This window comes from Taurulus bubalis, assembly GCF_910589615.1.
Source record: "Taurulus bubalis genome assembly, chromosome: 15".
NCBI lineage: Eukaryota > Metazoa > Chordata > Actinopteri > Perciformes > Cottidae > Taurulus > Taurulus bubalis.
In genome coordinates this window covers 20,915,386-20,930,114 of record NC_136603.1, presented here as the reverse complement: position 1 = coordinate 20,930,114, position 14,729 = coordinate 20,915,386, and the positions used below count along the sequence as shown (strand labels likewise).

Here is a 14,729-nt window from a genome sequence, read left to right as displayed (position 1 = left end):
CGGCCGCCATCTTTGCTGTTGGGAATGCCTGTCGTATGTCCGGTGAGGAGGAAAACCCGGAGCGGAGCCTCGGAGGAGCGAGAGTCGTGAACGTCTCCTCATAATTGTGTTTGACACCTGGTTCCCAGACTGGATTAACTGGGACCAAACAAGGTGGTACATGTCGGGCTCTCGGTGTTCCCACGGATTTAGTTTAAACTTGATAGCTACTGTTGTCTTTTTGTCTCTGTTGTCTTTAATGTCTTTTTTTCATATGTCTCTTGTTTATTGTATATTGTGTATAAGTACGAAGAGCTACGTGAAACCGGAGTCAAATTCCATGTATGTGTAAACACACATGGCCAATAAAGCTTATTCTGATTGCTTCTATGTCATTTATTGTATTTTTGTATTAATGCATTATCTAATCTGTGGCCCTGATAATCTGTATATGGGATCACAGAAGAGTAAATAAACATAATGCGTGGCAATAGTTGTAATTACTGTTTATACTGCTGTGTTGCTTAATCTGTGATGACATATATTTACATGGTTATATTTTGTATTAGTAATCTGATTAAAAGTATGAAGTAACAAAGTGGAATTACTCAAGTGGGCTAAACAAGTACCTCAAATTTATACTTCAATATAGACTACTTGAGTAAATGTATACTTTTCAGTACTACTTACTTTCCACCACTGTTGATGACAGAGAAGGTTAACGAATAAACAAAACGACAAAAAAGACAAGAACATAATGAATCATGAAATGCTATAAAAACAAACCACTCAAGATGACCCATTAAAACTGGTAAGATCTGTTGTGTTTGACAGAGATACCTCAGGCAACAGTTAAACAAGTCTCTGCCTTATCCAGTCTTAAATACTTGATATGCTTGTGTTCATGTGCTTTTTTTAATTTTTATAACACAGATGTGATTATAATTCTGGTACGTTATCTTGATCAAGTCTACCTTGAAAAGCATTCATTTCTAAGAGATGGTTTATAAAGTCTGAATATATGAATACATTTCATTTCTGCAGTGGTTTTATTAGAGGTCACAGTTTATCTGTATTTCGATTTATTGCTACATGTCCCCTATAAAGCCAGCCAAAGGCATGTCAGTAGTACCCCTTTGTGAAGCAGGGGTTATTAAAGTAATAGAAGAATTGGATTGGAACGGTACTAATTGGCTGATAACCCCAAATCTCAGGTAATGGGACTGGAAAGGTTGGATTGGTGCATCCTTAACACATGCATCCATTCTCACACTGCAATGAGTCATACCATGATTTCTTCTATGTTTTCTAATATAATATAGTAATGACACTTACTGAGAGCACGTTGTGGTTGAACTTTATTGAAGAAATTGTACTTTCTGGATTATTGTTGTTATTATTATTGTTTGGCACCCAGAACCATATTGCCTTCCAAGGGTGGAGGAGTAGTATTTGTGGAGACCGATGCATAAAACACATTGGGAAAAATTGGTTATCATCCCTCAATGCTGCCAGTGAACTAGTCATAAATGAAATGTTCCCCTTCAAACCCTAAATCCTGCCAGCTGCTTGTTTACTGAAGCTGCGAGTAACACAGTAAAAGGTTAACCCCTATTCATTGTAATATAACCAGTATAGGCCCACCACCTTAGTGAAATCCCTCTAATTTGCGAGTGAACGTGTTGACTCTTCACTCATTGATTATGATTTGTATGTCTTGTTTCAACGTTCATATCGGCACATGTCTACAGACAGACAGGAAAAAGTGTCACCATATCTTTTAATCTGCCCAACAAAAAGTGAAAGTGATCATCCTAGTATATTTGCCATGTACTCTTGCATGACTTTTATAGTGCTTGCCATGAGCTTCTATTACATGAGTCCCCTATGCGTTTCCTCCTAACCGCACCTTCTCTAATAAAATGTATGGTTTAATGTCAGTTTGTGTGTTTAGCTTGATAACATGGCCCGCTCATGTGTGACCACCCCGCGCGATAGGAGGCGATATAGTCAAGTGCGCCCGGTTGCTCCGTTTCTTTCGCCTGGTTTTTACCAAACAACGGGCCGTGTACTCCCGCTGGAGCCGGAGTCACTTCATCAGAATTGAGAGGGGTTTTATGCCCTTTCCATTCAGCGGGTGTTGTGTTTGCGGCGCTGCTCTCCGTTGTGTGGTGCAAACTGGCTCACAGACAACGCCGACCGCTGGAGTTCACACAGTCGTCTGGCCCGTTTCACTGAGCGGCGTTTGTGTCCGACTGCGCTTCCGCCATGTTGAACTGATTCAAGTTGTGAGTGACTGCTGGGACCGAAGTGACAAGCCCCAGAAATCGGACTAGATAGAGTTAGGGGGCTGTTACCGCGCCGGTGACGCAGGAAAAACACCCAGAAGCAGAGGAGGAAAACGTCGGAATTAGATCTTTCTAGTAACAGGTTTTGGGTCCTACAAAAACTGTCGCTGGTATAGGCCGCGTTTATGTAATATACGACGATACCATCGTTCAAGGCTGGACGTAGCCCGTGAATAGAGGGGGAAGTCATATCAAATTCCTGGTGAGTTGTTAGCTAACTAGCTCTGTACGCTGGCTGCTGATTGTTAGCTGGCTACTGCTAGTCCTAGCGTCAGCTGGTGGCGGATGCAAGGTAACGTTACTGCATTTGGGTTACTTGTGATGTTCAGTCGATGGCGGTTTTAGCTTTGCTAGCTGCTGCTTGATGAAAATGTGACGGTGTCAACGCGATTAAACTGCAATTCATGGCTTTAACGGTACGTGCAGTCCGATTAGATGAATGTTACCCCGCTGGAGCCACTGAAAGCAAGCTAGCTTGAGCTAACGTTACCCGAAAACGGTTCTCGACACAGTCTGCCGACTGAGAATGGACGGTTTCTTTTAATGGCTCCTGTTTACAAGTTACTCATATTTGATTGTCTTCCGCACACTATTTCTATATTTCCTTAATGGTCGATTTGTCCAAACCACATTGCCGTTAACATTTAGTTTCACTTGGGCTTCCAATATCCTTTTTTTAGTTTGTTTTAGCCAACATTAAGTTGTAACTTGACGATACAGGTCAGAACACTCTACATTTCAGGAAATAGACGACTCCCCTGTCACTAACATATTTTACGTTATCTAAAGCAACCGGCCAGGTTAATTTATTTAAAACGCTGAAATTGCCTTAAAGTGATGCTAAGCTTAAACGCTTGGTGTTTATTTTATAGATGGGGAAACTAGTTTGCTAGTTGTCGAGTCATACCAGCGAGCCGCTTGTCAAAATAGGAACGTTAACGTTAGCTCGATGCACCTTCGGGTATTTACTCGCTCGGAAGCTAGCTGCTAGCTAACGTTAACTGTTTATCTAGATTGCCGCTCGTTAGCATACTAGCACAACCCAAGCGCATCGTAAACGGCGTTACATGGACATTGTTGGTCAACAATTAACGCGGGGAAAGTGATGTTAGCTGATGATTTCGGTTATTAACCAAACTATATGTGCTTAAGGTCACCCGTTGTGTAGCAACGGTTTGCTGGGCAAGTCTTAACGCCAGGCCCGGTCGAGTACTGAGGCCTGTGTGTCTCAGCGCAAAGGGCTTCGGACGACAAGGCCGTCCCCGCTCCGCCGTCTGGGCGGATCGCCTCGCAGGCTAACCGAACGTTAGTTGCCGCAGCTAGCAGCTAGCTAGCTAGCAGCAGGCGTTAACTAACTAAACCATCAGCTGTTAACAGCTGTTGTGCTTGTGTGTATTGATAGTTACGTAACGTCACCGTGTACTTTATATGCACCTTGAGCTGTTTCATTTTGACAATATTACAAAGGTAACACACATAATGTAATATGACCGATTTCTCGGTCCATTAAATATGTATTTCTTCTTCTAAATGACGCCAACGTATAGGTCTCGTAGCCGGTTCGATCCTAAAGGCCGCAGTTATATGTTACATAGCTTAGCGCTTGTTTTAATGGTGGCTGCTGTTTGATCTCTCTGTGTGTCGGTTTTTTGACACTGTTGATAAAGCATTGTTTTTTTGTGCGTCATCAAAGAAACCTACCCTATCCCACCCCCATTAGTAGATAGTTAGCTACTAAGTGGTTCACTGATTGTGGCATTCAATACATGAGATGGCATTTCGTTGTCTGCAAGCCAAACACACTCTCCAGATCTTTTGCCTATTATAACGAAATGTACGGTCTGTATTGACAGCTGCAACCGAAATTGCTGATGCTGAAGCAGATGTCACTGGCCACCTGTAAAATAGGAAATAATCTAGTTTCACTACCCTTACACCAGGGAAAACACTGTGACACTAGATGAACCAAACGAACGTGCTAGCAATTGGTTTCAACCCAATCATATCTGAGGGGAAAAAAAGCATGGCAGCTCACAAATAGATTTGAGGTAAACACAATTCAAATCAGCCACTTGAGTATGCCCATGTTAACGTGTGAGGCCCATGTTCGCCCCGCTCCCAGAGGGTTATGGTTCTTAATGATGTTCATGTTCTCTGGTGTTGGGTTGACTTGTTTGTATCTGAAAACTTTGTATTATGTGCATCATTCCAATTGAATTATATTATTTCCAGTCATTTGTTGATGTGGTAAACTATTGATGTTTTTGGGCAGAAGATTCAGGAGACATGGGCTTTTATGGAACGTAATTGCAATCATAATGGCTCAAGGACTCCTATCTTTTGGAGCTCACAAAGGGTCCGACTAAGACATAGTGCGATTGACAATTTCACTCAAGCTCTCAGCTGTTTAAACAGCATAGGGGATGTCTTGAAAATGTTCCATTTTGTCTAAACAAAACACCAAGTCACGTTCCCTTTTATTTTATGATGCCCCTGCACCGTATTGATTTTGATCCCTGGAATCGCAGTGGAAAAACCTGATATAGCCCCCTTTCACCTTCAGTTGCAAAAATGCATTGAAAACAGTATTGGCTCTGAACTAGCATATATCCAGAGTGTTAATGTTTATGGCTTAAAGACAAAGGTGTGGTGTTGCATTGGCCTTATTTGTGTCTTCTAGCCAACTACTTTATCTTTAACAATTGCAGTTTGATTTGTCATCCAATGACCAGTCTTGAACATTGTAAGAACCAGGAACTAATTGGTTTATATAAAGACAATATATAGTATTAGACTTCAGCTTTTTGGCTGCTGATCTAGAGGGATATGTGCTAATGTATAGGTCCCAAATGGCATGGCAGTTCATTCATAGTTCCATCATTGCACAGTTATCCGACACAAAATATCTCTTATTCAAGTGTCTGCCACTATTTTCAAAGAGAATGCATGCTAAAAAAACAAACATAATGTATTTGAAAGTTATCTGTAATGAAAGCTAAAGCTTGGAACTTTTCAATTGATATGCTTTTGGAAGCTACCCTTTTTAGAAGGACATTTATCGTCAGGATTTGTTGATCAGACAGTCAAGTGCCATTGCCAAGTGCTAAATTGGCAGTCTGAATCATGTTGTGCTGATTGTCGTGCTGACATTTAAAGGGGGGGGATTTCCTGTGTCATACAAGCTGGGTCTTCTCTTCCTTGTTTTCTTCATCATTCCTATTTCTAATAATGAATTGCTTGAGTCTGGGAATGCCGAGCCCTCTGAAAAAGAAGTCAGACGGGGCAAGGTATGACATGCCATGAATGTCCTCTGGCTGGAATCGAACCGGGGCTGTTGTCGTTATGTTGAATGCTCCTTAACTATTTGGCACACGGGGTGTCGTGATTGCGCAGGTTTTAAAGAATAGAAAGCAAACGATATTGCCAAAACATTCCGCAGTAAATATCTTTCACAGTTTACGGACCAACTTCCTGGTTTACCGCCCGGTTGGGAAATCTTATCTTCACATTTTACCTCCAAATGAAGTGGGTTAGATAATCTGGCCGAACCGGTAGGTTGTTGGAAGCGATCTGACCACGGGACTGCTCAGGGTTCTCGCCCTATTGGTCTGTAGCGTGTGACAATGTCACCTTGTTCCCAGATCTCGGTAATTCACTTTGTGAGCTCAATTTATTCTGGTTAATAATAATGAAAAAAAGCCAAAATAACACCCAGTTTGCAATGAAACAGACTCGGTATAAAACACTGCACTCACTGAACAATTCATCATTGTTGCCCCAGTGCCACGATACACACCTGAGGCTGTGTGTTCACGTCGCCTTTGTACACATTTTAGATGATGCTGTCGACGGTGGGCCTTGAGATGGATTCAGGCAGACTGTATCCTCCGGCTACTTATTCATAGCAAGTGTTGAGCGCCCTGTGTTAGCAAGGGGCAACAGCATTTAGTTAAAATGAAACTAGGCATTTGTAGGATTATTTTTGAGGTGTGTTTGATATAATTCATTATGCGGTTCATCATTTTATATTATTATTGTTAAAGGGCTAGATGAGCTAGTAGCGAGTCCCAACACCAGTCACTGCAGCGTCGCCTTGTGGTTGGCAAATTTACTCTGTCTGAAAGAGATGTTAAAACTGTCTGTTAGCGATTGACCATCTGCAACTGTAAATGTAAGATGATGCGTTTTCTGAATTTGGCAAGGTGTAATTAAGATATATTGAATCGGGAACAAATCAGCAATGATTGATGCTGGATATTCTAAGTATAATTCAAATCAGTGATCCGTCTCGGCCCTCCAAGGCTTGTCGGGAGCATCCAAATTCATTACACATCTAATTGATCACTCAACACAGAACTTTTGTGAAGTTGCTTGCGGAGAACGTGGTTAACTATCAGGCACGGCCCAGTTCAGAACAAGTTGTTTTAGATGGTTGATTATAACCACCTTGTGTTTTTTGCCTGTGCATTACAACTCAACCAACCTGCTGATTGTTCTGACCTTTACCCCTCTTCCCTCATTCCAGGTTATGCAATGGTCTCAGCGGCACGTCCAGATCTCCAGGTGCTTGTGTCCCTCTTTCGTGCGTTCGGGCTCTCTTCCCTCTGCTCTACAGCTGAGGTGGCTGTGATTTCCCTCCTGGCCAGCGCTCCCTAAGAGGCCAAGATTGCCAAGATCTGCCCGGTGGCGAGCATGACGGCCACCACGCGTGGCTCTCCAGTGGGGGGCAACGACAGTCAGGGCCAGGGCCAGGCACCTGACGCGCAAAGCCAACCCCCACTGGCACAGAACCAGGTCAGCATACTCTTTTTGGCCAAAGCAAACTTCATACTTTTCCTCACTGTCTTTCACTATATTTTGTCAAATGTATTGCATATTTCTGTTGGCTGCCTACTGCTTTCATCGTGTCGTCTTTGTTTGACATGATTACTGCACTACACTTCCTTTTCTGACGGAAGAGGCATGTATTTCGATTAATATGTGAAAGGAGACGGGACGTGGTGGGTTTTGATATCTTTTTTTCTTCTTTTCTTTTTGTTCGTCCAGACACTGCAGCACAGTATTTATTTATTTATTTTAACAGATATTGCTCCTACCTAAACCACACACAGATGCTCAAGGGGACAAAAATAGAGAGGGGAGGAGGGAGCGGAAAAGAGGGAGAAAGAGTGGAGGCGAGGCATCAATGAACAGAGCCTCCTGAGTGATGGATAAAGGATGTGTGTGTGTGTGTGTGTGCGTGCGTGTGCATGTGCAGGCCTGTGTTGGTTAGAGATGAGCCGTGGTGAGACGTGAGAGGCAAGCTGCCTATGTAGGTCAGCCAAGCAGAAGGAGCCTTCACCACACACCCCCACATTTCATATTTCTCTGTTATGCTTCTCCCTCCACTATATGTGTCCCTCTTTTACTCCGTCACACACAGCTGCTTGCGCTGCCGCCGCCGATGTTCGTACACACTCGTTGGCATTAGGAAAGCGATAAAGACGGGAACGGTCACACCGATGCTGAAATGCACATTCGTGGATGCACATTGCTGCCTTTTTGTTTTCTCAAACATTCTTTCCTTAAAAAAAGAAGTTTGTTTGACATCACCGTAACACCGATACACCCACATACTAACACATTTGTACCTTTAACACATCCATGTTGGTCTACAGGTTTTTGTTGTTTCTTCTGGGTTAGATCAGAATGAAAAAAGCATTGCTCTGTGTACCAAATACTACCAGCATAATGACTTGAATGGCTTTGTTTAAAGGCCTTTCAGGAGAAACACCTGCTTCTTTATGCCCACATGCATGTACACTTAGAGGCCCATGACAATAGAAACCCTATCCCATGCCAGAATTGGGCCTTACCTCTCCATTGGTTTACGGCCCTATAGAAACCGGTGTGTGTAACAGCAATTTAAGTTCCACTCTGGCTTTGGGGATCTTTCAACCAAAAATGACAGAACAGAGTTTTGCGGTTGTCTTCCTGTTTCGCCGCAGATTTGGATTAATTTATGGGAAAACACGGTATTTAGTAAAAGCCCAATAATTCTTCAAGAGATGTGGTGAGGCGGACAGGTGCATTGTGGGTTGGGCCCATTTCTTTTTTTCTTGATGGATGGATTGGTATCAGCTACATAGAGCCGGGTCCATTTCTGATCCTTTGTTTGTTTCGATACACCGGTGATGAAAAATGACCCATTGTTCCCCCATTAAAACATTACAAATTGCACAGCCTTGTTAGCGAGTGGCCAGACGAGCGCGCAAATGAGATAAACGGCAGCCTGCTGTTTCAGTTAATGACACAACCGCGAGTGTCGTTGAGCTCACGGGCAAGGGATATTTAAATACACCTTGAAAAGCGATGGCGCTGTTTCAGAGTTTCTTCTCGCCCTAAAGGATGCTTGCTGCTCTCATATTTATTTGTGGAATAACATGTATATGTTAACAGACACAAAATCAAAACAGATTGCCAGGAGGCATCCTGCTGGTTGACTGGTTGAATGCACATGCCCTGTTCCCATGACATCCGCAACCTGTCATCACCTCTCTGTGTTTCCTTTTCGTCGTCATACTATCACAATAAATACAACAAAATGTCAACAAGATGTATGAATTGAATAAATATATTATCATAAATAATTTTGTAACAACTTGGCTGTTACTCATCGCCATACTTGAGCCAAACTTGGAATGATTCACCCCACAAGAGGAAAGAAACAAACGGCAACAAAGTTGTTTCTTAGTATTTGGTGTGTAATGGACATAACAGCTGATTGGGCCTCCTCTCCCACCGCCATAGACTTCTATACATGTACTAAACAAGGCAGTTGGGAATGTATTACTCTACTTGAATTACATTTTAGAGTTGTTTCAGCTAGATTACGTTTCCAGATGTTAATATTTTTCCGACAATGTTGCAAAGAGGATGCACAGCAGCTTCATATCTGTGGAAGAGCTCTGAAGGATTTAGTGTCCTTAACCATGCGACTAATTCTTGGAATTTGTTTTTGATACCTAGTGTGATTGACCGATTTTGTTTATGCGATAACATCTACAGAGATCAACAGGCATTGCTTGATTCTGATTGTGTGATTACTTTTTTTCTAGACATCATCTCCAAACTCATCTAATGAGAACTCTCCAGTGAGCCCACCGGATGAGCAGGGCCAGGGCGATGGGCCCCCTCAGCTGGAGGAGGAGGAGCCCGCTTTCCCTCACACTGACCTAGCCAAGCTGGATGATATGATCAACAGGTACTCGCTCACATGGGACACACACAGAGGCCGCTTCCTCAAAATTTGTGACTAACGCAAATTTGATTCAAGTTCAAATATTGTTTAAATGCAGCTCAATGTGGTGCGCCATGCCTCTACTCGTGTCTTCCCATGGACTTAGTATGCCTTTGTTGATTCATGTTTCCTTTACCCTCCAGGCCTCGTTGGGTCGTTCCAGTTTTGCCAAAAGGAGAGTTAGAAGTCCTCTTGGAAGCTGCTATTGACCTGAGTAAAAAAGGTAGGAATATACACCGTGTTCTTTTGTGTTTATAGAGACGCTTTGTCGCATTTGCATCCCAGTCATTGCTTTTCAAGACTAATCATGCAGTACAGATTATTAATCATTTCAAAGTCAATTTAATTGTAGAGAATGGGGCCACTACTCTGATTACTTTCATTTTCAATTAATCTGTTGAATACGTTTTCAGTCATTTGATTAATTTTAATAGAATCTCTAAAATCTCTTTCACCATTTGGATCCAACTAGTAAGAGTAACACATCAGACACAGATATGTAATGTACAATTATATCAAACCAATGTTTTACCCCTTGTGCTTGATAAATCTCTTGGGAAACGATTGGTAGATTATAAATATGGTTGATGATTCATTGTCTGTCATTTTTCTTCTCTCTACGTATTTCTTTATATATTAATCTGTCTGAAACCCAAAGATTTCAGTTAAAATGAAACCGAGAAAGCAGCACATTTGAATGCGGGTCTACATTTTGTCAACGTGGAGTCGGCGTATAATTCATTTGTTTGTTGTTCGGTCTATAAAATGTCAGGAAATGGTGAAACATGTTGACCAGTGTTTCCCAAAGGTCAAGATGATGTCCTTAAATTTCTTCTCATTTTTTCTTCTTCCACAATTTAAAGAAACTCAGTTTACTCAAACTAGAAAATAATCACGTTTAATGGAGCTCTATTTAACATTCTGAACATTAATATAGGAGCAAACATCTAGTAACAATATAAAAATACCTGAGTATCTTGAGTCTACTGGAAAAATAATACTCAAAATTGTTACCAATTAATTAAATAATTGATAACTGATTGATTAATCGTTGTCGTTCTGTTTGAACGGGGCTCAAAAAGCTGCCCCAGTTTTTACACCACAACAGAATCGCCACTTTGCTAACTGAAGCTTTTCCCAACGCATTTGTCCGTGCACCGCCATCATGCTCGTCATGTTCATGAGTGCCTCTCATTTCACTTTGCAGCACATTTGATATGAATGGTCCAGTGTTTTATGAGAGATGTGTTTCCCGTTGCAGGACTGGATGTGAAGTGTGAGGCTTGTCAGAGATTTTTCCGAGATGGTCTGACCATCTCCTTCACAAAGATCCTGACGGACGAGGCAGTCAGTGGCTGGAAGTTTGAGATTCATGTGAGTTTTCGCTGTTGCTTTATATTTTTGATAAAAAAATAATTATATATATATATATATATATATATATATACTGTTTTCAAATAAAATAAACAATTCTTCAGTTTTTAATGAAAGAAAATATGGCTGCTTGTTTCTAACTCATGTAAAAGCTGAATTTAAGTGGTAACGGATAAGCATCTATGCAATTTGACCCCACTCTCAGTTCCCACAGAGCAGACTACTACTTTGTACTGGTTGATTATGGGAGGGATCGAGGGTGTTGGTTTGACAAAAGTCAGTGTTATTGTCAGCTTAGCTTTTGGTGATTCTTTGCCATCTTTGTCCTCATGCCATTGGATGCATGCAATGCTCAGACCAGGTGCTTGCCTGCAAATTGAGTCATCCGTTTAGTTTTCTTAGAGCCGAGAGAAAGAGGCAACGCCAGCAGCGATCCGTCAATGAACTGTTTGTTAGAAAATAGCCAAGGTTCACTGTTGTGTTGTATGAAGGAGATTGATCTCTGGATACCTTTTCATGATAAACCAGTAAAACTGACAGTTTTTCTACCGTCACCCTTTGAATTAAGTTGTACGTTACACAAGAAACTTATTTTTTTTTGATCCCCAGCAATTGTTAAAGATGCAACCAGATGCTCGTAAACGACACTACTTTACTGATGTCTGAAAGCTTCTCTGGAATGCTTTGATGAGCCAGTCCCATATTGATTACTGGTATCTGGCTCCTTGAGATCTGTGAATCTGATGGACACTGTGCAGAAGGGGCTTTAGATTTTCATTTTATTAATGCAGGCTCACTTCATAGTATTTTTTATTTTTTTTAATGTGTAAATCTGAAGTTTCAAACATCAAGCCAGTAATTGCACCAAAGTCTGTGTAAAACAACCAACTTGACAGGTTGTCTATTTTAGGGGTTAAGTCTGTGGCAGCTGCTCTATCAAGGCTCGCCTGACTGCAGGGTAACCGGGCAGAAGCCATGAATAATATAGGGTTTCTCATATTTCCAAGTAAAGTGTATTAATGTTAAGGTATCTGTGAAAACATTTCGTTTTTATAAACTAAAACACAAAGTAGAAGCACATTCATTTGAAGTGACCCACATTGTTGAATTAGATACACCTTGTAAATTAAAATATATTCTTATTTGGCTCTTATGTAATTGTATGTTTTAGGCCATGGCATATGACTGACCTCTTTACTTTTAATTTGTGCGAAAAACATTCATTATAAACTCTGACAAATATCTTTTGTTCAAATCTTAAAAATGCATTATACATCCTTTCCTCATCTGTTTTCAACATACCGGGCCTCTGATGCAAAAGAGTAGATCCAGGAGATGAAAGACTACATTAAGAGTGCATCATTTTGGGAATAGTGCAGCCGTTGAGGTTGAAATTAATGTAGTTCAATCTTTGGAGTCGTGTCAAGAAAGTGGTTCTACAATTCTGTTAAATTGACACGGTGAGCAGGTGAGGTGGGTCTGGGGTCTTTACCGCAAATGACATGTCGTCAATCTGTATTTCTGGACTTTAGTGTAGTAATGAGTCAGAATATACTTGGGACGACCCAAGCAATGCGTGGGAAACGCAGGATTTTAAGGTCAGAATGCAAGGTTGATGTTCTGAAACCAGACGCGGATCGCAGCATTTCCGAGAAAGGACTTTTCCCCAGTTGGTTTTGAAATTCTCTTCCTCGCCCACTCATGTTTTTGTTCTGTCTCTCATAGTCTGGTTGTTAACGTCACCATTTTATTTTGTATCTACCTTACAACCCATGTCTCACAGAGGTGTATCATCAATAACACACACCGGTTGGTGGAGCTGTGTGTGGCCAAGCTCTCTCAGGACTGGTTCCCTCTACTGGAGCTACTGGCCATGGCCACCAACCCTCACTGCAAGTTCCACATCTACAACGGCACACGGCCCTCTGAGACCGTCCCCGCTGGAGCACAGCTGGCCGATGACGAGCTCTTCGCCCGACCACCGGACCCGCGCTCTCCTAAGGTGAATCGCAAACCAAACGTGAAAATTGTGCTCCTTTTTTAATATATGTCTGACCAGTTTAATGAGGCTCATCGTAGGCTCTTTCATCCTTGTTATTAAAACCGATCTTTGTGCCCTGTATTGTGTGATCAGGTGATCGTTTACAACACGCCTTTTTTTACAGTGTAGATTGTGCATGATGTTACTTCACACATTTATATGTCATGTAATAAATGTTTGGGCTTTTATCAAATGAAACCAGAAACGGCCCGTGTTCTTCTTCCTGTCTCTCCTCCCGAAACACAAAAATCCATAGAGGCGCATTTTAGTCTCACCCTCGGGGTCCTCGTGGAGTGGAGTGACGGAGAAAGAGATGTAACTCGCAGTCCATCGGACACTTGTGTGCTTGTGTCAGAAAGCAGGTTGCATTAAAGAGAAAGAGATACACCGGAGAATAGGATTTTGTAGTAAAAAGTGATGAATGCAGCGTGGGCACAGGGTCAGTATGAACAGCACTGCAGCCCTGTTGCCTGTCTGCCTCTGTTGGCAGGCGGCCCAGGGCTACTTAGGGTACCGCTGGGACTATTAAGTCACTTTTCTTTTTTGCTTAAAAGTATTTATTGGCTACAAAGCAAAAAATGGTTGTATTTCTTGTCAGGTGAAGCTGTTTGTGGTTCCCCCTAGTTTATTTCTCAAATGAAAAAATAATGCACACAAATAATGTTTTGCAAGCTTGGAATTATTTGGTCATGTGAAGAAAAAATTAAACAAAAAATGTGTTTAATTTTGTTGAGAAAGTTAAAGCTGGGGCAGGCAGTTTTAGTTTTTTGCATCATTTGGTTGAAAATGACATGATACCCTGTCAGCATATTGTAAGTAGAGTGGTCTTAGAGAACCTCTTTAGAGAAGACTTCTGCACCGCCGCCTGGCTTTAGTCATTAGAATGTCGAGCCTGTGACGGTCGACTTTGGCCAATCACGGATCCTTTCAGAGTAAGGTGCGTTCCTATTGGCTGTTCTACAAGAAACATATGCGTTTGCATGTCTTTTGGTGGTGAATGCCTGATTCTAAGGTGGAATATCCTGCACGAAAAATAAAAAGTCTGGGGAAGTGTTTCGAAAAAATGTCTCAATGTGACGTTTGTTTGTTTTCACAGGGCTGGTTGGTGGACTTAATAAACAAATTTGGCACGTTAAACGGGTTTCAAATGTTGCACGATCGCTTCATGAGCGGCCAAGCACTGAACGTCCAGATCATCGCTGCACTTATCAAGTGAGGCTGCTGTTCCCCGAGAGCAATATTCTGCAACAGCGTTCTGTGTCGTCCGTACAATGCTGATCCTGGTTTTGTTTCTCCCTGCGTTTACAGGCCTTTTGGCCAGTGTTACGAGTTCCTCACATTGCACACGGTAAAGAAGTACTTCCTTCCAGTCATCGAGATGGTTCCCCAGTTTCTAGAGAACCTCACCGACGAGGAGCTGAAGAAAGAGGCCAAGAATGAAGCCAAAAACGACGCACTGTCCATGATAATCAAGTCTCTGAAGAATCTGGCTTCTCGTGTACCGGGGCAGGAGGAGACCGTGAAGAATTTAGAGATTTTTAGATTAAAAATGATTCTTAGGTGAGTACCGAAAGATCATGCCTTTTTATTGATTGATTGATTGATTTTATTTATCTTTGAGTTATCAGACCAAGAAATTTAATGTTGGTTCATATTATTAGTCAGTGTTTTGTTAACATTCTAGTGCAGTCATCATTAAACACCTTTA

General features: G+C 41.7%; 1 protein-coding gene across 3 annotated transcripts in view; it reads left to right on the top strand.

Moving 5' to 3' along the window:
• Positions 1 to 7,019: 7,019 nt before the first annotated feature.
• usp9 (ubiquitin specific peptidase 9) overlaps positions 7,020 to 14,729 on the top strand; it is a gene marked incomplete at its 5' end in the record, with an annotated part of 33,439 nt that continues 25,729 nt past the window's right edge. For all 3 annotated transcript variants that reach the window (XM_079231423.1, XM_079231422.1, XM_079231424.1), the window contains 7 exons: positions 7,020 to 7,121; positions 9,425 to 9,570; positions 9,750 to 9,829; positions 10,868 to 10,980; positions 12,764 to 12,982; positions 14,118 to 14,233; positions 14,330 to 14,581. In XM_079231423.1, coding sequence (XP_079087549.1) covers positions 7,020 to 7,121; positions 9,425 to 9,570; positions 9,750 to 9,829; positions 10,868 to 10,980; positions 12,764 to 12,982; positions 14,118 to 14,233; positions 14,330 to 14,581 — 1,028 coding nt within the window. The remainder of the gene's footprint in view (positions 7,122 to 9,424; positions 9,571 to 9,749; positions 9,830 to 10,867; positions 10,981 to 12,763; positions 12,983 to 14,117; positions 14,234 to 14,329; positions 14,582 to 14,729) is intronic.